The sequence below is a fragment of the Cherax quadricarinatus genome, chromosome 37 (genome assembly GCF_038502225.1).
Source record: "Cherax quadricarinatus isolate ZL_2023a chromosome 37, ASM3850222v1, whole genome shotgun sequence".
Classification (NCBI taxonomy): Eukaryota; Metazoa; Arthropoda; class Malacostraca; order Decapoda; family Parastacidae; genus Cherax; species Cherax quadricarinatus.
This window is the reverse complement of record NC_091328.1, coordinates 16,390,908-16,413,559: the sequence shown is the minus strand read 5'-3', so window position 1 is coordinate 16,413,559 and position 22,652 is coordinate 16,390,908. Positions and strand designations below refer to the sequence as shown.

At 38.5% G+C, this 22,652-nt stretch overlaps 1 protein-coding gene across 1 annotated transcript in view; it reads right to left on the bottom strand.

Annotated features, from left to right (window-relative positions):
* Positions 1 to 3,155: 3,155 nt before the first annotated feature.
* LOC128701217 (protein obstructor-E) overlaps positions 3,156 to 22,652 on the bottom strand; it is a 45,987-nt gene continuing 26,490 nt past the window's right edge. Inside the window, exons 2-5 of the mRNA XM_053794801.2 lie at positions 4,979 to 5,179; positions 4,644 to 4,838; positions 3,872 to 4,073; positions 3,156 to 3,440 (exon numbers count right to left, since the gene is read on the bottom strand). Of these exons, the coding sequence (XP_053650776.1) occupies positions 3,299 to 3,440; positions 3,872 to 4,073; positions 4,644 to 4,838; positions 4,979 to 5,179 (740 nt within the window). The 3' untranslated portion in view covers positions 3,156 to 3,298. The remainder of the gene's footprint in view (positions 3,441 to 3,871; positions 4,074 to 4,643; positions 4,839 to 4,978; positions 5,180 to 22,652) is intronic.

Below are 22,652 nucleotides of genomic sequence, written 5' to 3'. Positions count from 1 at the left end.
TTCTGCCCTCTGACTAATACTTTTATTAACTCCACACCTTTTCCTAATTTCCACACTCCGAATTTTCTGCATAATATTTACACCACACATTGCCCTTAGACAGGACATCTCCACTGCCTCCAACCGTCTCCTCGCTGCTGCATTTACCACCCAAGCTTCACACCCATATAAGAGTGTTGGTACTACTATACTTTCACACATTCTCTTCTTTGCCTCCATAGATAACGTTTTTTGACTCCACATATACCTCAATGCACCACTCACCTTTTTTCCCTCATCAATTCTATGATTAACCTCATCCTTCATAAATCTATCCGCCGACACGTCAACTCCCAAGTACATCTGAAAACATTAATTTCTTCCATACTCCTCCTCCTCAATTTGATATCCAATTTTTCTTTATCTAAATCATTTGATACCCTCATCACTCTACTCTTTTCTATGTTCACTTTCAACTTTCTACCTTTACACACATTCCCAAACTCATCCACTAACCTTTGCAATTTTTCTTTAGAATCTCCCATAAGCACAGTATCATCAGCAAAAAGTAACTGTGTTAATTCCCATTTTGAATTTGATTCCCCATAATTTAATCCCACCCCTCTCCCGAACACCCTAGCATTTACTTCTTTTACAACCCCATCTATAAATATATTAAACAACCATGGTGACATTACACATCCCTGTCTAAGACCTACTTTTACTGGGAAGTAGTCTCCCTCTCTTCTACACACCCTAACCTAAGCCTCACTATCCTCATAAAAGCTCTTTACAGCATTTAGTAACTTACCACCTATTCCATATACTTGCAACATCTGCCACATTGCTCCCCTATCCACTCTATCATATGCCTTTTCTTTATTGTATGTAAAGTCAGTATCCTCTTCTTGTAATAATTTCAGGTTTATACAGATAACTGCATAGTTTAATATTGCTGTTGGCTCTTGAGTAAAAGAATTATAAGTACTTTAGTGCCTAATTGTTCTTGTATGCATAGGTAGATAACTTGCTATACTGTAAGCTTTGATTCCATATTTGAAGTACCAAACCCCCAAAACAAACAAATACATGCATTCATGCATAATAATAATAATAATATCTTTATTTACTACGAGTACATGTACATGGTATACAGGCCTAGCTGACATCAGTGACATACTACTATATAGAAATCCCCTTGTTATGCTGAGCATTTCAGACAAATTAGGTCAGTGTCCCAGGATGCGACCCACACCAGTTGACTAACATCCAGGTACCCATTTTACTGATGGGTGAACATAGACAACAGGTGTAAAGAAACATGCCCAATGTTTCTACCCTGGCTAGGAATTGAACCCAGACCATCACCGTGTGAAGCGAGAGCTTTAGCCACCAGAGCCCTGCATGCATACATGCATGCAGTCACTCACAGTCAAGCAGATCAAGATGGACAAACTCATACACAGGATACAAGGTTGATTAAAAATACTAGTTAAGTATACTGTAGGCCTTTATTGGCTAATACTTGGTAATACAAGTACTGTATATACATGGTACATAATACCAAAATTTGGTTGACTCTGTGATGGAAAATCTTAAGATGATGATGTGGGAAGAGGTGGAAGGAGGAGAAAATAGATAAATAGCTGGAAAAAGTCAAGCTAAAGATGAAGGTCTGGTGTCAGTGGAGCTACAATAAGGTATGGCACTGGTCACTTACATTTGTGTCTGTGTTTGATCCTTCTAGTGGCTAAGTTTTTAGTGTTTTAAATACAGTACATTTGGAGTTTTCTCTTATTTAGGCAAGGGTTTTCTGTCAAGTATACACATTTTTGTGGTGGAAAAAATACAGTACTGTATTACTTTATACAGTAAATAATTGTTCAGTATTACAAATGCAGTAGTTTATCCCTCATTCAGATTCTTGTTCAGTACTTTAAATTTTCCCTAATAAAGAAAACAGTGTTTTGAATTCAAGATGTTCTCCAAAATTCAGAAAGCTCTGAATTTTTATGAAAATTCTTAAAATTATTTAGGGAAATATTTTAAGCAAAATAATTATAAGAGGAAATATTTTCATAAAATCTTAATCTGAAATATTCTCCAAAATTGGGGATATCTGAATGAGTAAAATTTCTGAATTTCAGTTTAGAAATTTTAAATTTTCATAATTAAGAATCACCTATAATTTGGACATTTACCAACAAGAATTGGTATAAAAAAGAAAGAAATCACTGCAGTTATAAAGGTTTTATGATTGTAATAAACAAGTGGGTAGTGTTATACTTGTGGACTGTCTCTATATTAATAATGAAAGAAAATGTTCCTATGAAATGTCTTTCTGTATAGTAATAAGCTGCATGACCCATGCAGGTTTAGCACTTGTGTTTTAATATTAATACAGTAATGTGTAGTAGTAAGATGTTGAGAAGATGCCAGGGACATTTAGGGGCATTAATGCCACATGCCTTTTTTTCTCTCGTTACACAGTAACCTTGATAGTGATGCAGAATGATTTTGATAAATTTTTCTCACTCTGCTGTAGCTTGTAACTGATGCTTATACTGCACCACTGACTCTGCTCAGAATATTGCAACAATATCGATGGGAGGCTTTGGACTGAGCTACAGCAATGATTGATGCCAATGGTGTGAAACCAAGTGGAGAGTACAGTACTTGCTTTCAGGCTTCATAATTTTGCTTAATTTCTATTTATGCTGTAAGATTCTTGGTTTACTTTCAAGTGGTCTTTTATATATATATATATGTCGTGCTGAATATGTAAAACTGGTCAATTAGCAAGAACTCATTTAAAATTAAGTCCTTTCTAAAAATTTCTCTTATACGTTTAAAGATATATTTTTTTCATTAATGTTAATGTAAAAATTTATAATTTTGCATCAACAGAATCTTAGAAAACTTGCCTAACCTTATTATAACAAGAACACTTTATTTTAGCCTAACCCAACTACATATATTTTAGATTTGTTTACAATAATTTAATACTAAACGAACACAGTGAAATATATTTTTTTCGTTAGGTTCAGAATGATTTTGGCGAAATTATTGCATACACAAATTTTCGCTTGTCCTATATGGCAAGATGAGCGTTGCTATTTAAGCCAAGATAGCAAGTTCTGCCTATTCGGCACGACATATATATATATATATATATAATATATATATATACAGCATAATTGCTCATGATTGTTATTTGTGCTATGTATATTACTCAGATGTATAGATTGACTACATCATATTTATTAACATTGCATCATCTTTTCTATAAATTGTTGCACAGTCAGCTGAAATTGGTGCGTTATTGAAGCTGTTGTTTCCTGCGTGCAGCAAGTTGCTGTCTGAGAGCATCCAACTCAGCCTGCCTCTTCTCCTCGGCTATACGTTGACGCTCTCTCTGTTCTCTGTACAAAGCCAGTTCCTCTGGGGTGTAGTAATTCTCACTGTGGGAGAGAAGAGAGACAAGATAGATGAAGGGAGGAACAGAAAGTAGTTTTTCTAGAATCACATTCAGTATGGTGCTTAAAATATTGCCAGGTATTCTTTAAAGGCAGTAAGTATGCACCATAAAAGTGCAGAAATGAAAACCTGAGTAAATCTTAAAGATATCCAAAAAGTGTATTCACGAAATAAAAGACTAAAAACTTCATAAAACAACAATCAAAGAGCAAGCATGAAGAGCAAACATACATGTTTAATTGCCCTGATGCTGGCAAAGGGCTCTTGATCCAAGAAATTGGAACTTTTCCCTTTGGATCAAGTTTAATTACCTCTCATTCTTCATGTGCTGCATTTTCCCTAAAGATTTAGTACATCTCCATGAATTTCATAATAACCTAACTCCGTGGAACAGCAAGAAGGAAAGTGATCTTACCATCCTCGGACATTTTGGGGCTCGTCACAGGTGTACGTCTCTTCATTAAAGACAAGACCAAGTTGGCAGAACTGGAGCCTTGGGGAAGTGTTTACACATATGAAGAACTGGCGACAGTCACGGGGGGATCTAAATTGTGGGTATCCACTGAGCAGCAACTGATTCGTATCCACGCTATTGGGGCAGGAGAACCCAAGGTAGGCTGGAGGAGAAAGGAAGTGAGTGTTTAATAGAGTGGAGGCTTTGCAGTAGAGGTGTACAATAAGGTTAGGACTCAAATAAGTGCTTTGAGAGTTCAGGTATGGAGTGTATAATGTATCTTGTCTGGTGAAGTGAGGATGTGAAAAGGAAATTGAGGGTGACCGTATTTAGGGAATAGTGTCAAGCTAAATAAAAATATATGAACATAATGTTCAGACAGAAAGAACATGTGAATAATGTCTAAGCCATGATTTTATATTCATACCTAAAATTACAGCAATGTACTGTAGGTTTTATATTTTTTTTAAATTACAAGTGTAAATAATAATACTGTACTGTAACAATTTCATTAGGTAAAAGGACACCTGTGCAACTATCTTTATTACTATAATTATCATAATTTTACTATGCTTCAAACATACTGTACTACTTTAAATATCAAACACTTCATGTGAAAAACATAACCTAGATCAATATGAAAAACAACATATTGATCTAGGTTTTGAATGGGGATTGTGTATAAAAAAGTGTAAGAAACTGAGCATGATATTTTAGGAATACAGCAACATACCTTCAGCGTCACAGTCACTGGATTCATCAGCCCACTCACAGCGGTAGGTACTAGAGGAGAAGGCAAGGCCGGCTGGGCAGTTGACTAGGTGGGCAACACCATTGACACAGTTATAGAAATAACCACATTCAGCTCGGTTTCCAGAGCCGAAGTAGCCCCATTGGTGCTGGCAGAATTCCGTTGGTTGTGGAGGTTCTGAGGGCCAAATGGAGAATTGAGCTGATGATTGCTTATTCATTCCATTTACCCCTCTAAGTTTTTTATTTCATAACCTAATACTTACCCACTAACACAATCCACCCCATAAAAATTAGAAGATTTTAGAAAATACTTACGAGTACGGCCCCTGGAGCCACAGTCGACCTCACTGGGGTAGTCACATGGGTAGCGACCATTTTTTATTTTGTCATTAAAGAGTAGACCATCAGGACACAGCTGCTCTGTGGCTACTCCATCCCTGCACTCCACATACTTGTCACACTGCTGGGAATCACTGAAATAGTGGACATCTTCAGGTGGGCAGGACTGACCCCATGCTGTTAGGAGAGGGAGAAGGTTGATGATTCTGTAGTTCTGGAGTAATTGCAAATAAATACTTTCACACCATTCCTATTCCCTGTGAGAAAATGAGTTAGAATTTTTCACTCATAAGACATGTGTTGTAGGAAGCTAAAATGCAAGGGGCAAAAGACTGACTACACCTTACCCTCTAATTTATAAGCAAATACTGAAGGAAATTAATTTATTTTTCCTTAAATTGCCTTACCTTGTTAAAAACTGAATTAAAAATAAAATTGAACTTTGATAGAATAATTTATTTTAAACCAGGCAAAACTGCATCATATTTAACCCTAGCTTAAAACTAGTAGCAGGAATGTTGCCTCATGTCACAGAATGTTACACCACCATTCTTATATAATTACTGAGAGGTAGTACAGTATGTGGTGCTGCTTGAAGTAGGGGAAGATTACCTTAGACTTCAGCTATGTGAAGAAGCTTTTTTGAGAGAGAGAGAGAGGAGGGGAAGGAGGGAAGTAGGAAGGGAGGGAGGAAGGTGACGTTGATGATGGAAATGACAGAAAAATCTTAACTGGAAAGATGACAGTGAATTCTGAGTGTTCCTCAGAAGTGCTGTAGCCTGTAGGAATGTAGGTAGCTTGTACTTGTGTTCTGTATTTTAGTATCCTAATAACAATACAAACCATGATAAACAGAGGACAGTGAAGTGTAGTGAATCAAAGAAAAGTGATATTAATCTTGCATATCTCTTGTATACTATATTATTGTTAGGCATTGTAGGTTTTATGAATGTCCTGCTGCTGCTGCAATCATAGCTGAATGAGATGCACTGGTTCAGTGATTGGTGAAGGGCTCTGATTCAAGGAATTGGAGCTAGATCCTTGCAGCCTAAGACAAGTGGCTCTAGTGGCTAATGCACTGGCCTGTGAATTTTAGGACTCATTTGCCATGGGTTCAAACTCCCACCCATTCTGTGAATTGTTGTGGTTTTGTGGAGAAGAAATACCGGCAAAGGAGACTTCTTCACTCTAAATGAAGACCGCCTCAGTTTGAGGGAGTTTACTTAGTAAGGTGAAGGTGAGAAACTGCATAAACCTTTTGAGTTTTTGTTTTGCTCATCTGTAGTTGGCTGCAAAGTTTTGTGTAAGTATTAGTTCATTCAAATTCTGTAGTATGCAAATTAAATTTTATGGGATTCCTTGAAGGAGGTTCCTTCATGCCAGTGAGGGGCTCTTAATTTAGGAAACTGGGGACCTGTACTCCAATCCCTTGAATCAAACCTGAATGCTTTCCACTTTCTTGGGCGCTGTATGATCCCTATGGGTTTAGCGCTCCCCAATGAATGTACTAATTATCAAGAAATATATGACCTATGGGTTTAGTGTTTCCCCATAAATATATAAAAAATAATAAGTTTGATGGATTCATGATGGTGTTGAATGTTGCAGTTAATTTACTGCTTAGATCTGACAATGTGAATAGAAAGGATTTTTTTTTTATTGTTGGCTTCTTGTTGGCCTTGACAGGTGTTTGCCTGCAGGGAAGTCGTGACTGTTTCTCAAAACTGCGAAGCACTCAAAATGTTAGGTAACTAATCATTAAAACTTTTGAGTCATGGTGGGAAACCAGTAATAGATATGTATTTATTTAACCTTCATCTTTCAAGAAAACTGCTTTGATGCTGGTGAAAGGTTCCTGAGCCAAGGAATCAGAGCTGGCCTGCCCTTGGGTCAGGCTAGCTCTAATCTGCACCTACAAATTTAAATTGCCCTCTCTGCCATCATCAAATTAGGAAGCACTTTTTTTATTTTTTTGAATGTTTGAACCTACACCACTGAGGATTTTGGAAGTTATCCCAGCCTTCCAGGATGCTGGGAATAAGCCCTACAACTTTAGTCATAGGGCATGTGAACATGCCAATTGTTCCAAGAATCTAGTCCTTGTTACAATACACAAGCATTGAAAATTTGAAGCTGATTTGATGAGGCGTTCTTGAGTTATGAGCGAAGTAAAAGCAAAAGTCTGAGAAAGAAAAAAAATTCAATCAACCTTTTAAAGGTCCTCTTACAAAGATACGTAATAATTCTATTTGAAATGATAGTGTACCCTGGGCAGGACTGAGCTTTGACGACAAACTGAAGGAAGATAACAGCTAAAAAAAAATCGTAGATGATAATGTTAAGAGTTCAGATATTTTTACTATCGTAAAGTGACGAGCATTTCTTGTTAGGTTCGGACCTGTCTCTAAAGCTCAATTTTCGGACATGTTGCTGTCGTCTACATTTTATAAAATTCCATTCAGACACTCGAAGTGCCTAATATTAGATTCAGGGATAAACTCTATCCTCAGGGCCTTAGAGCTTCCCCTGGGAAATGGAAAGCAATCGGGTTTGATCCAGGGAAGGAGAGGGTAGTTCCAATTGCTTGGATCAATAGTGCTTCATTGGCATAAAGGCACCAACCATACTTAAAGAGTATGCATGTAGTCTTATCTAACATGATGCAGATTGCAGCCTTGATCATGTAACTTTCTCCATGTCTTTCCTCCTGGATAACCCACATGGGTTTTTCGTTGTTTGTGAGTAAAATAATTATAATCATGTTGTCTCAGCAAATATTAAGTGGGTAGACTGGTAGGGACCCAGCGGCCACCTTGAAGATGACCCACAGTGTTGTCTAGTGTGGTGGCCTCCACCACCTCCGAATGACCACTGTGCGAGTGAAAGTGTCACTCCCAGACACTGACCCTGCTACCACCAGTGGCACCACCTCTTGTCATAACCCGTGCCACAGATCATGGTAGGACCTGTACCAGAACCAACATCATGACCCCTGCCAGGACCAGCATCATGACCCCTGTCAGGACCAGGGTCATGGCTCCACCAGGATCAGCATCATGACCCCTGGCAGGACCAGCATCATGACCCCTGCCAGGATCAGCATCATGACCCCTGCCAGGACCAGCAGCATGACCCGTTCCAGGATCAGCGTTATGACCCCTGCCAGGTCCAGCATCATGACCTCTGCCAGGTCCAGTATCATGACCTCTGCCAGGACCAGCTTCATGACCCCTGCCAGGACCAGCTTCATGACCCCTGCCAGAACCAGTGGCACAACCCATAGTGAAGACCTCACCAGGCACGAGAATTTGTCTTGGTGGTGGATGAGTGCAAGGTAAATATTTATTAATATTTTTTCTCATTTCTGATTATAAGTACTCCCCCCCCCCCACATATTGTGAGTTTAGCGCTTAGCTTTGATTGTAATAATATTGCACTTAGGTGACAAAGCTCGCCTCCTAGTGGTGAAGGTACCACATGCTGGGGATTGCCTTATGGCTATCCCTAATTCCTCTTGTACACTTGCCTTAGCCCTCAGGTCATTCCCATTGGTGTAGCCTCTTCATCCAGCCATCTTCATTCTCACCAAACTCAAATGCTTCTGCGGCAGTGCACCAGCATAACAAGTTTGGCTCAGTTCTCTCATCTGTTATACATCAGATGGAAAGTGTCGGACAAGACAGGGTCACTTATATCAAGCAAACCCTCACCACAGCCCGTTGCCCAGTTAAACAGGAACCTAAGGTACTCATACTCGATGGCAGAAGCGCCTGAATGGTGTCACCATGCTACCCTGGAAAGACGGTAAGCAGATTGCATGGGACTACACTTGTGTATTTAGCTAAAATGGCAGACACCTATGATACTCCGAATATGAAGGGGGTAGTGCTGTCGGCTTCAAAGACCCAGATCAACAAATATAGGGACCTAGCACCATGCTGTAACTTCCTTCCAACAGGATCAGAGACCTGTGGAACATGGAGCAAGTGTCCACTAAATTTCTGAAGATGTTATGTGATAGACTTGGGAAATGAAGGACTCCCAGAGCGACCAGCTTTCTATTCCAGAGACTCAGTGTTGCGATTCAGAGGAAATGCCTACAGCATCTTGGACACACAACCCATCTTTGGGAAGCTAAACCAAGTGTTTGAGATAAAGGTTTTGTGATGTCATAGGTTTTATTGTAATTACTGTGGAAATTTATTTGGTCCCTAAAGTTCCACAGGACAGATCCAGCATGGCCGTAATGGAACGGCTGAGCTGGGTGGCCCTTATACCCCACCCAAAACAATGCATTCTCTCTAGTTGGTGTGGATTGTTGGTAAGCTTAATTAATTTATAGATTTACCCTTCAGGGAAGGAGTAGGTAGTTTTACTGGTAGTACACTAATATTAGGATAATTGAGGCAACTGTAGATAATACTGTAGACCTAAGACCTTAACATGGGTAGTAATAGGCCGATTATGTAGGCAAACACTAGGATAAGTTAGCTAGGGAGAACTGGCAGCCCTAGTTTAAAGGAAGAGACGAGGGTCTGGAAGAGAGACCAGCTCGTTCTTCTTAAGACACACCAACTGGACAAGACGTGCCGTGATCAGCAGACGGCGCCCCCCACGTGTCTTCACATTTGAGACCTGGGGAAATCTGGTAGAGGCACCTCGATGTACCGTAGATGACCTCCGTCAGGCCCATACAGTAAGACAAGACCTCCACTTTATCTCATAGATTTCTGGCCAGTGTCTGGGGAGAATTGTGAGTGAGTTTGATCTGTGGGCCCGGTGTGCAACAGGCAGTGCATGCCCAGTAAGTACCAGTGTCTCAAGGCAGTCTGGAAGCTAGTGTCCGTGTCTGCATAGTTATACTAGGGGATACATACCCTCTTGTATATAGGAATTTCTGAGGTGCAGGCAGGTCACTAATAACGATTGAATATTGCAGGAATTAAGGCTCCCGGTGCAAGGTTGCACGTGGTTTCTGAGGGGAAGTCCAGAGGGGCTAAGCTTAGGGAAGCTGAAGATCAGGATATATGCTGCAACACCAAGTTAGTTCTTTATACGTGCATGCAGGCGAGTTTTCTTGCAACATCAATCATTTGTGAAAATCTGTCCTATAAGCCACTTGTGAGGCTGAGGTACCCACCTCAGAGCTCGGTGCCGACAGAGTTTGCCAGGGTAGGCGACTCAATTGGAGGCAGTCCACACAAATTTTCACAATTACCAATATATATTTTTAATAGTTTAAAAAAAATGTACTTATATGGGGAGGGGGTAGTAGAAGGAAATAGTCAAACAGATCCGGAGAAACCTCCAGATTTTTCCCTGAAGTACTTTTGTGTTCTCCAAGGCAACTTAAGGCTCATAATCAACGTTATGTCCCATACTCTACTTAAAAAAAAATTATGGAATAAACTAAACTGGATGTAATAAAACATTAAGTTATACTTACGGTAGCGTATCTTAATCGTTTCTAAGATTTTATAAGCTTCAAGTAATGGAAACGGTCATTTAAAAAAAATAAATAAATAAACAGGTGTGTCTTAGCGTAGTGATCAGCTGATGTGTTGACCAGTGTGTGACGCTCTCCTGGAGGACTATTATTTACACTACAGATATATATTTCAGTGTATATATACTCCGAGAGTTTACTTCAGTCTCTGTTTTAGGGATAAAGGTATTCTTGGCTAATATAATGCAGTTAATACAAGCTGTTAGTACCGGTCATTAAGTTAATTAAAGAAGAGTGGATCTTCACTACGAGTGATGGACATCCTGATGTAACTCGTTATTCTTACACTAATCACCAGTCCTATCTAGGTAAGTCTTGTCGCAGCAGACGCTTTCAAAATCGAGAATTAAAAGAAGTGAATTTTCAGGTATTCATTTATGTTAAAACAACTTTGATAAACCGGTCCTCAAGTAATCCTTTCACAAAACTTTTGACTTGGTAACACGTTAACCTTCACTGTATACAATCCCTCAGCCAGACAATATTATTTTTATATTCATGGGCTGCACAAAACCCGTAGGAGCTTGTCTGGAGAGCCAAGCAAGAACACACTAAAATCTCTCATTAAAGGGGTCAAGGGGGGGAGGGGGTCTTGTTGGTGAAAGACCTTAAAAACAAGGAATAACCCTTAAGAGTTTAGCTCTTCGTTATGATATTATTATAACAATAACCCAAAGAAATTAGTCTACCTTCCTTTTCTTATATCAAACCTAACTGGCCTATTTCAGATACAAAAAAACTGCCATTAAATCTAAGATATAACTTAAGGTACAAAAACCTAACAAAAAGGAAATACGAAAATTTCAGACCTCGGAATTTTTTTTTGGGTGTCCTGTGACTTGGTTGGTAACCACTCAGCTCGTATACTGAGTGTCCGTGGTTTGATCCCCGGCATGGATGGGCATATTGGGCATGTTTCTTTACACCTGCCGTCCCTGCTCACCTAGCAGTAAGTGGGTACCTGGGTTGTTAGTCGACTGGTGTGGGTCGCATCATGGAGGACAAGATTAAGGACCCCAGTGGAAATAAGAGTCATTGAGGACGCACAGTCCTCGATGACGCAATATTGTGGGTGGCTAACCATCCGGGTTAAAAACCTGAACAGAATCTTTTCATTGTTACAAAATCTACCATTTATACTAACAAAACGTTATGTACTCACGCTTATTTAATAAACATAATTGAATTTTCTTAGAGCGTGGACCCTACGGGTTTAATTCTTCCCCATGATTATAATAATTTAGAGCGTGGATCCTCACAGGATACATACACTCCGAGGTGAATTTCCCTCAGTGTATACATGCTGAGTTTACTTTAATCCCTATTTTAGGGACTAAAGTATTCTTGCCTGATAGTGATAAAGTTACATGCAGCCTTAATGACCCTTGTGCAGTCGATAGGTTTTAAACCCCCATTAACTAACCAACCAACCATGTGGATCCTCTGCCATATTATGCAACGTCTGGTATATATCTTCAAGTGTTGAGATGTAATGCTCGATACATGGGGAGACTTACGTAACTTTCAACACCTCAATTCGGAGCATGTGGGTAGATCATTCGGCACTGGCCTTTTCCTATCTAAACCATTTACTTCTGCGGCCAGGAATCACTGCTACTTGAACAACTATGCTCTTACATCTGAGGATTTCACAATTTTGAGATAAAGAGAGATTGGATCTCATTATCTCTGAATCTCTGTACATCGTTAAAATGAGGCCTTTACTGAATAGACCCCTCAGGGAAGGTTCCTTGATGTTGGTGAGGGGCTCTTGATTTAGGGAATTGGATTTGTGCTCCAGTTCCCCGAATTAAGCCTTCCACATCCCCCCCAGGCGCTGTATAATCCTACGGGTTTAGTGCTTCCTCTTGATTATAATAATAATAATAATTTACTGAATAGATCCATTATAGCTATTAAATTGTTCACACAGTCAGGTATGTTATGCGTGAGCATATAACTTTTTCCTAGAATAAATGCTAGGTTAGCTATTGTAACATTGTTAGCTTTGAATACCTTAATTATATTTTAATTTTGATTACTGTGATGAATGGTTTTGAAAACCGACAAGTTGAAGAATTGAGACACGTATGCAACATATGGGAATCTTTATTGAAGAAACGTTTCGCCACAAAGTGGCTTCATCGATGTGTTCAGTCCATCACAAGAGTGATGGACTGCTGTATAGCCCCTGTGGCTTAGCGCTTCTTTTTGATTATAATAATAATAATAACTGTGATGGACTGAACACCGATTCCAGGCTGAGGGACTGATTACCTCAATCTCCTCCTCTTCTTGTCCAATTCTGCTTTGTATTGGACTGATGAAGCCACTGTGTGGCGAAACGTTTCTTCACTAAAGATTCCCATATGTTGCATAAGTGTCTCAATTCTTCATTTTGATTACTGTTTAAATAGAACATTTTTTGTATACGATATAGACCAGCTATTTCTGCTTGATAATTGTTCTTAATTGTTTTTGCACTGATGATGGCTTTTGATGATAGGAAAAAAACATTTAGATGATAGATGATATTTGGATAGGAAATGCAAGGTGTTTACCACCTCTCTTGGATCGAACTTCATTATCTGCCTTTCCCACAGGAGCTATATGATCCCTACTGGTTTAGCGCTTTCCATTAGTACTACTGCTACTGATAATTATAGTCGTGATATATCAGATTTCATTCTCAAGGAAGCTGTATGTTTGACTCATTTTGAAGATGATTCTGTGGTTACTAAAACAAAAAAATATGGAAGAGCAGGTTACCATGCCTCAAGCAGTTGTAAAATAACACCTGTACACTGAAATTGAATGGCAGTATATGAGTCATTCGACATATGTTTGTTGTCATGTGTATTACTATAAATGTATGTTGGAGTTATCTCAATCTAGAATTTTGGCTGTTAATTAACACGTCAAATAAACACATCTGATTACTTGAGCGCATTCTTGTAAAATAATAATAATAGTAATAATTTGACTAAAACTTTTTATTGTCTAAATTATGCCTAGCTAGGCTAGAATATTAAATTTGTTATATTTTCAATATATCGACCGCACAGTCTTGAAGGGAGTTATGTACCTAGATGCCGGTGAGAGGGGGGTTCTTGATGCAAAGAAGTGTCTAATTAATACTTTCATCAAACCTGATTGCCTCCAGTTCCCCAGGTGCTATAGGATCCCTACGGATTTAGCTCTTCTTATTTTAATCGACTGCCCTACGGATTTAATGCTTCTTATTTTAACCAACTGCACGTAGGTCACTAAAAATGCTGTTTATATTTACACTGCAATAAAATAGGAATTTAAGTAAATCATTGTTTAAATATTGAGGTATATACATCTCGTATGTACCACGGTACTAGCGCTTATTGTTTTTATTCCAATAATAAAAATGAAAAAAATAGCCTATCCGTGCATTAAACAAAGTTAACCAGATGAAGAAAATAAAGATTTTTAATGCGAATAAAGCTATATTGTATTAGTTGTATTTTAAATTGTCGGTATTTTTGAGGAAAAAATCCTTTTAAAAATGGGCGACGGAGCACTTTGAAATGCAAAATATCTTCTTTGTATATCAACCGTTCTCGTTCTGTGCTCAGTGTAGGGTTTAGCGCTTAGTTTTGATTATAATAATTATGTACTCGGTGTAGGCTGACTACTGAAAGGTTGCACAGATTTCTGGTTACGTCATGCGACCTCCTGATGTGAAGTTTGTTTACCTCTCATCATGACAAGTGACCTTTTTGACAAATGGCACCACGCGCTGCTCATTCTTATTTCTTTACATGGCTAATGTGGAAAGTCAGTGTAGGCTTGAGAACGGGGCACGGAAGTTAAACAACGTTCAAGTTATAACATTATTGGTTCACACTTTTGTTGCCACTTTCATTGGCAAAGTGAACCAACAAATGCTTGGATCTTAACGAATTTATAATGTAATTAGGTACAAGGAACTACGGTTAGCTAAGAAAAAATCCGCTGTATAGCCCTTGTGGCTTAGCGCTTCTTTTTGATTATTATAATAATAATAATAAGGAAAAATCCACTTAGCGAAAACTACCCAAATTAATTCTTTTTTTATCCCCTCAAGCTGGTGAAGGGCTCTTGATCCAAAGAATTTGAGCTACCATTTTCCAGCACGGGCTTTGCGCTCCCCATGAATGCAATAATAACCATCCCCTCATCTGTCTGTTTATATATCTCAATTTATCTATTATGAAGGACCCTTGATCAAAGTTTTTAACTTGCAGGATATCTAATTCCAAGTGAAGATGTATTTTGACAGGTGATGCTATGTTGAAGACATAGAAAAAGTTATATTAAAAAAAATGTCACAGATACCCCATCCTAACTTAACCTAACCCTAATTGAATGAAAATAATTGTTTATGGTTATAAAATGGGATTTTTTCCTAGACAATAGCGCTTCCCCCTTGATTATAATAATAATCCTAGCCAATATATATATATATATATATATATATATATATATATATATATATATATATATATATATATATATATATATATATATATAATATATATATATATATATATATATATATATATATATATATATATATATATATATATATATATATATATATATATATATATATATATATATATATATATATATATATATTACTTTTTTCATCTAACTCCATTACACACACATATTGCAGAAAACTTACTTTAGTGTATCCTAGTCCTTGCAAAACAACAACTGTCGAGATTACACGATTAGAGCTAAATAGCATGATGCAACTAATTGCTAGTACTTGACTAAGAGGCCCATAATTATCCACTTTCAGCAGGTTGCGTCAGCTGATGCAAAAACTGCTCTAACAAATAAGGCTACATTATGTATTATAAACGAGTGACCTGGACTCAAGGAAGGTTACTCTGGTCAAACACCACCATCGTTCTCTTCACAAGAGAAAGTCACAGTACCTTGCTTGGAACACCTTTCATCCAACCTACGAATTGGAAATGAAAATGTATTTTGTTTCGGTCTGTCCTGCACCATTACAGAGTCGCGACTCTGTAATAGCTGAGCGCTTTATGAACTAATAAAATATAATAGATATAGGTTGAACTGGTATGGTGACACCAACAAGTTGTAGGCTAAAGACACGTATGCTCTGATCAAGGCATTTATCAAGACAACGTTTCACCATAAGTGGCTTCTTCAGTTCTGATAGTGACTCGTGGCTGAACTTTTCCTTATTATTTATGAAATAAATGCTTCGATCAGTGTATACGTAGTACACACTGATCGTGCCAGGCTACGAGTCCGTAGCCTGGCACGTGCAATTTCCTCTTAATATTCACCCTTCAAGGGGGGGAAGAGATGCCTTGATACCGGTGAATGGCTCTTGATTATTAGAATTGTACCCGTCGTCTCCTTGGTTTAGATCTGATTACCTCCCATTCCCAGGCTTTGCATTATATTAAGGGTTTTGAGCATTCTTATGAAAATAATCCATTAGTTTTGTGCTTTATTGTAGATGAATTATTATTTCTTATATTATTATTATAGCTAAGCAAATTGAACCCTTGGTGTCCCATAGCTTGGTAGGAAACGCTTTCGCGTCACACACACCGAGTGTCCGTGGCTAAGATAAGATTTCGTTCGGATTTTTAACCCCGGAGGGTTAGCCACCCAGGATAACCCAAGAAAGTCAGTGCGTCATCGAGGACTGTCTAACTTATTTCCATTGGGGTCCTTAATCTTGTCCCCCAGGATGCGACCCACACCAGTCGACTAACACCCAGGTACCTATTTGCTGCTAGGTGAACAGGACAACAGGTGTAAGGAAACGTGTCGGAATTTCCACCCGCCGGGAATCGAACCCGGGCCCTCCGTGTGTGAAGCGAGAGTTTTAGCCCTGTAAGGGTAGAAACATTGGGTGTGTTTCCTTACACCTGTTGTCCCCGTTCGCCTAGCAAGCAAGTAGGCACCTAGGTGTTAGTCACCTTGTGTGGGTCGCATCCTGGGGAACAAGACTTAAAGACCCCAGTGGAAATAAGACAGTCCTCACTTTCTTGGGTTACTCTAGGTGGCTAACCCTCCGGGGTTAAAAATCCGAACAAAATCTTGTCTTATATTTTTTGAAATGAGAATTTTGAAGTGAAGAATCTTTAAAAATATTTTTTAAAACAAAGCAGTTTTCTGACAATAATAGTATAAAATACCAACAAGATGAGGAATTAGACACATGTGCAACACCTGTGTGGAAAATTTTTACTTAATTTTCCTAAATGTAGAATATGTAAATGAATAATATAATTGCGTATTAAAATGTGAAGCTATTTGGACCCTTCAAGAAATTTTAAGTGAAGGGGGGTGTGTGGAACAGCCGGGGGAGTGATGCAGCAGAGAGACGCCGTAATGAATCTAAAGTGTGAACACTGGACTGAATTGTGCAGTGTAATCAGGCGTTCTCGAAGGTCAGTTGGTGTATATCGGCCTCAATCCGTAATTTAGAAATTGCTGGCACGTTCCTGCTGAAGAATTGGGATAGTGTAGAAAACCCTTACAGTTCGGCAACAAGGATGGAAAAATAGAGGACACCAATTCTCCCAGGAGCACACCTTAGCTAAGTGATGCTTACCCATAACGTACAGTAGTAAGGGTGTGTTTCATCAGCATTGTCTTCTTGTGACAAATGGTAAGTTAATGTGTATAAAATTTATTGTTCTAATGATATGGTTAAGAGAAAACCTTCCCTAGCCTATATAAAAATATTCCCACTAACCATTTCTAACAGTCAGGTCCTAAAATCATATACAGTCCGCATTAATTTATAATTTACCATTATTATTAATGTTTAATATTGTAATTATTAATTTAATGTTAGGTGTAGCGTTTTTGTAGGAGTGGTAGGAATTGGGAATCGAGGGAGTGACAGATTGGCAACGTATTGTGACTAAATCCCACTTACCTTACCCAGATTACTTGCAGGAAATAGTTCAGGTAATACCCTGTAAACCTCCTGCAGGTGATTCCCACAACCTGGATGTCTTTATTTGAAGATACCCAGGTGTTGCATATGTGTCTAGTCCCGCAAAGAAAACTGACCGAAAAATTTAATAATATTAGTGCCCAAAGTCCGGATACATATTATATCACAGTAGAGTATATCGAAGTGCTAGCCACGACATATATCACAGAACAGTATTTCAAACTGCAGCCCCTGGCATACGAATATATCACTGCAGTATATCAAACTGCTGTCCACGACATACGAGTGTATCACAGTGTAGTATATCAAATTACTGGCCACAACATATTCACAGCTGTAACTGTCGAAAAACTAAACATGAGACTTATTATTTATATTGTATTTACTCGTGATGTATACATTTTTAAATACTACCTTGAGGAATAAAGATGACAACCTCCGTCGCTCTGCTTATCTAATGAACCTTCCTCTTCCCCCTCAAGGTAAGTGTCTTGATGCTGGTGAGAGGCTCTTGATCCAAGAATCGAACTTGATTGCCCCACGAGTTTAGCGTTTCCTTTAATTCAAATACATGAAACTAAACAATGAACCTACCTCTTTAGACTTCCAAGGCGTTCAAGGTTGTAGCGATTCTTTTCTATTTGTTCTAGCAAGGCTAAGCAAATTCAACTGGGAATAGTGATCAATTAAGGGCAAGTCTGGACCTGGCGAGATTTTATTGACTATACCTTGCATAATATTGGGCAATTTGTAGAAGTCAGAAGTAAATATTTACTCGTTTCTTTTTATAATGTACATGTGGTGTAACTATTATTTTTTTCTGATGCCATAATAATAATATCTTTATTTCTACAAGTACATGCAAGGTATACAGGCCTAGCTGACATCAGTGACATACTTCTATATAGAAAGCCGCTTGTTATACAGAGCATTCCGGGCAAATTAGGTCAGTTTTGTGAGAGTATGCGACCCACACCAGTCGACTAATTCCCAGGTACCCATTTTACTGATGGAGAACATAGACAACCAGTGTAAAGAAACACGCCCAATGTTTCTACCCTCGCTGGTAATCGAACCCAGACGTCGCCGTGTGAAACGAGAGCTTTAGCCACCAGGCCACGGGACACCATGTTTTATACTTTTACTGGCAGGATATATATACACTATTTCTCTCAGTGTATATATGCTGAGAGTTTAATCTCTATTTTAGGGATTAAAGTATTCTTGTCTGGTGGTGAACAGTTAACATACATGCGGCCTTAATGACCTTAGTGTAGTGGATAGGCTAAACTTTAAACCCCATTGGCCAATACTTTCGCTCTTCATCATCTTACATTTCATATTTTAAACCTATGTAACTCATTTGTTTTAGATTTTTAGTGTCTCTTGTGTATGTTTTTATTGTGCTTCATTTTATCTTTTGAATATTGTTGTAATATCTTACGTTTCACATGACACTGAGGAGAGTATACAGAATGTTGGTATTTCCTGATTGAGGAGATACATTTAGTCACCAAGAGAGGAAATATAAATTATTTATAGGTGTGTAGTAATGACGTGGATAATCATTTTTGTTTAGAATTTGAAAGAACTAGGGTATAGTTATAATTATAACCTTAATTTTTAAAGGAGTGATTGGGTAAGCCAGTGGAAGGCTTTGGTCAGATGACCAAAAGCTCCAGTGGCGCCATCATATGACTGAGACCCTCGTCAGGTTGCAGAACTTAGGTAAGACAGTTCATGTTTTCTTTTTAAGTAGTATTGGGGAATTGTTGGTTCATTGAATGATATATTTTCGCAGTGGTGACTTCACTGTGATGGAAAGTTCAGTTCACAACGGTAAGGATTTGTGTTGAGTGTTTATGGTCGTTGGTTTTGTTGTCTGTTAATATCATCCTTGTTTTTGTTGTATTTTTTTTACGGTGAGTGACCTACCCAATCAGAGTGCTCCGTAAGTGTCACAACTACAATTACATAGGTAAGGACCAGGGTTCGATACCTGGGCACGGCGAAAACCATAAGAAAATCTCTTATACCTGCTGCCGATGTTAAGCTTACAGGGGGTAGGTGCCAGGATGTGAATTGACCGTTGTGGGTCACATCATAGGAAAGAACCTAATGATTTCAAAGGAAATTAGCCACACTGCTTAGCTTTCTTCAGTTATCTCTGGAGTTAATCCGAAGAAAGTTTTTTGGAAAGATGTGATATCACATGGAATTAGGATTCTCTAAATATCGAAGGTAATTTTTTGTAAGTGGGTTACTGTTTATTGATGAACTCAGTGGCTGGCCAAAACCAACACACTGCTGCCCAGGGACCCTAATGTAAATAACAGGGACCACAAGAAAAATATTAGGGACCCATTATAAATAAGTAATTTTGGCTCTTTTTTTGTGTGTGGGGGGGGGGGCAGGGTTATCCTAGGTAATTTACACACATGTTACTGTGTATGATAATTGTAATCACCTAAATTTGTATAACTACTCATGTATACCTGTACCTGAATGAACTTATAAGGTGCCAGTTTGTCAGTCTTACTGAAGAAATTGTGAAAATTGAAAAACTGATATTCATGTAATAAATAAATTGTGAATGTCTCATCTGATCAGTTTCAGAACCTCAACACTGACGTGGAAAATGGCTAATGTAATTCCCAGTTTTATAGGAGGGGGATAAGTCATTACCCTCAAATTACCGCCAAGTAACCTTGACCTCAACTGTAGCCGGATTATTAGTCAATTATAGCTTATAAGAAACCATCTTGATAGGCATAATTTAATTCATGGTAATCAACATGGATTCACGATGGGCCGTTTCTGACTTACTGACTCTTCAGTAAAGCATTTGAGACAGTTGATCATGATAAAGAATAGGATATTTATTTAGATTTCAGTAAAACTTTTGATAGAGTACCACATGAAAGACTTACAGAAAGTGGCAGCTCATGTCTGACAAAGGAAGCAGAGAGTCTGCAGAAATGGGGTGAAATTTGAGTGGGGATTAGTCACAAATGACGTCCCACAGGATCAGTTTTAGGCCCTTTGTTCATAATTTACATTAATGACATTGACGAGGGAATTGCATGCGATATAAGCAGATTCACTGACGACACAATAATGAGCAAAATAATAGGTTCAGAGGAAGATGCCACTGAACTTCAGGAGGATTTAGACAAGCTTATGTCGTGGTCAGAAAAGTGGCAGATGCAGTTCCTTGTAGACAAGTGCAAAACCCTAAAGTTCGGGAATGTAAACAACCCTAGCACTTACAAACTAAATAGAACTTGATCATAGAGAATGCGAAAAAAAACTTTGGAGTTATTGTAAGCCGAAATTTGAACCCAAACCAGCAGTGCTTGAACGTGCGTAATAAGGTTAACAGATTAATTAGATTTATATCAAGAAGTATAAGCATTAGGAATCAAGAGTATATAATTGCTTTAGAAAATCGACAAGATGAGGAATGAGACAAGTTGTCGGTTTTTCAAATCATTTATAAACTTGTCAGAGATAGCAACATCTTGTTTTCTTGATACAGGGAATTCTTTAACGCTTGCCGAACCAATAGCCTATAGGCATACGTGCTTCCACTGATGGATTTTTCCACTAGTGGAAGTAGTGCGTAAGTGGAAGATGGGCATCAATAAAGGTAATATAATTAGTGTTCTGAAGTTATCCCTCCAAGAAAGAACTCGAAACAATGGATTCAGATTGAGTAGTCGATGAGTGGCACAATCTGCCACCGAAACAATCTATCATCGAAGCAAAAATCTTGAGTAGCTTCAAATATAGAGTGAGAGGGGTTGGATTTAAGTGGGACTTCTACAGCATGAGTTAATAGAGTTAACAAATTTTATTCATAGGGTAGCCATGAGAATGAGCTGGAAAAATATTTTGTTAAAGGGTTCGGGTTTGAAAAGGATCTGTCTAGTATGGGCCAGCAGGCCTTCTGCAGTATTCTTCCATCCTTATGTTCTTATGTATCTTGCAGGATTGTTATTTGACTACATTATGTAGGTTCCAGTTTGCAACATTTTTTTTTCAACCTTTCCGCTGTCTGGCAGCTCATATATACAAAATCTGGTTTCATAAAAACTTTTTTTTTATAGATTGCAAAGAATTTGATATAGAAAACTCGGAAACATTGAAAACTCGAATTTTTATGAAGTGTTTATTTTTCACAAATTTTGTGAGTTTAAATGTCAGAGATCAACACAGGGAGGAATAATTTAATGTATAAGAACCTGGACTCCTGTAACAGCAGAGAACTCTTGGATGAGATGAAATATTATTACAGTCAGGGGAAAGCGTTAAACCCAGAGGAGCCATACAGCACTTGGGGCTGGAACGCAGTTAGATTTGATCCGAGGAAGGGGATGGATAGTTCCAGTTCCTTGGATTAAGAGACCTTCACCAACATCAAGGTCTTCCGCCCTGAAGGGATGAAAGCGACGGAAGAGATTACTCGGGATGGAATGCAATTATTTTTTGTAACCGCTGTCTGAGGGACGTCCTCTCCTGGTTTTTCCAGGCTACATTGTCAAGGTTGTCTCTTGTTGCAAAACCCTTTTGTATTTGTCTCTCATTTGCAGCTTTGTATCTTCTTTACATGCAACTTCAATTTCAGTTACATTTTGTTCCCAAGGGAAACGGAAATAATGGGAAGACCAGAGCGAGTCCTTGGTTCACCCAAATGTGTAGGAAGGCCAAAAACTAGGTGCACTAGAGAATGGAAAAGGTACAGAAGACAAAGGACCTAGGAAAATAAAGAGATCAGCCGAAGAGTCAGAAACGAATATACACAGATAAGAAGGGAGGCTCAACGACAATACGAAAATGACATAGCATCGAAAGTCAAGTCTGACCCGAAGCTGTTGCATAGCCACATCAGGAGGAAAACAACAGTCAAGGCCTAGGTAATCAGGCTGAGGAAGAATCTTCAACATATCCATTGAAACTGGGCAACTGCCTGAGGTATGGAAGATGGCAAATGTAGTCCCAATTTAAAAAAAAAGGAGACAGACACGAGGCATTAAACTACAGACCTGTGTCATTAACCTGGATAATATGCAAAGTCATGGAAAAGATCATCAGGAGAGTGGTAGTGCACCTGGAAAGAAACAAGCGTATAATCGACAACCAGCATTGTTTCAGGGAAGGAAAATCTTATG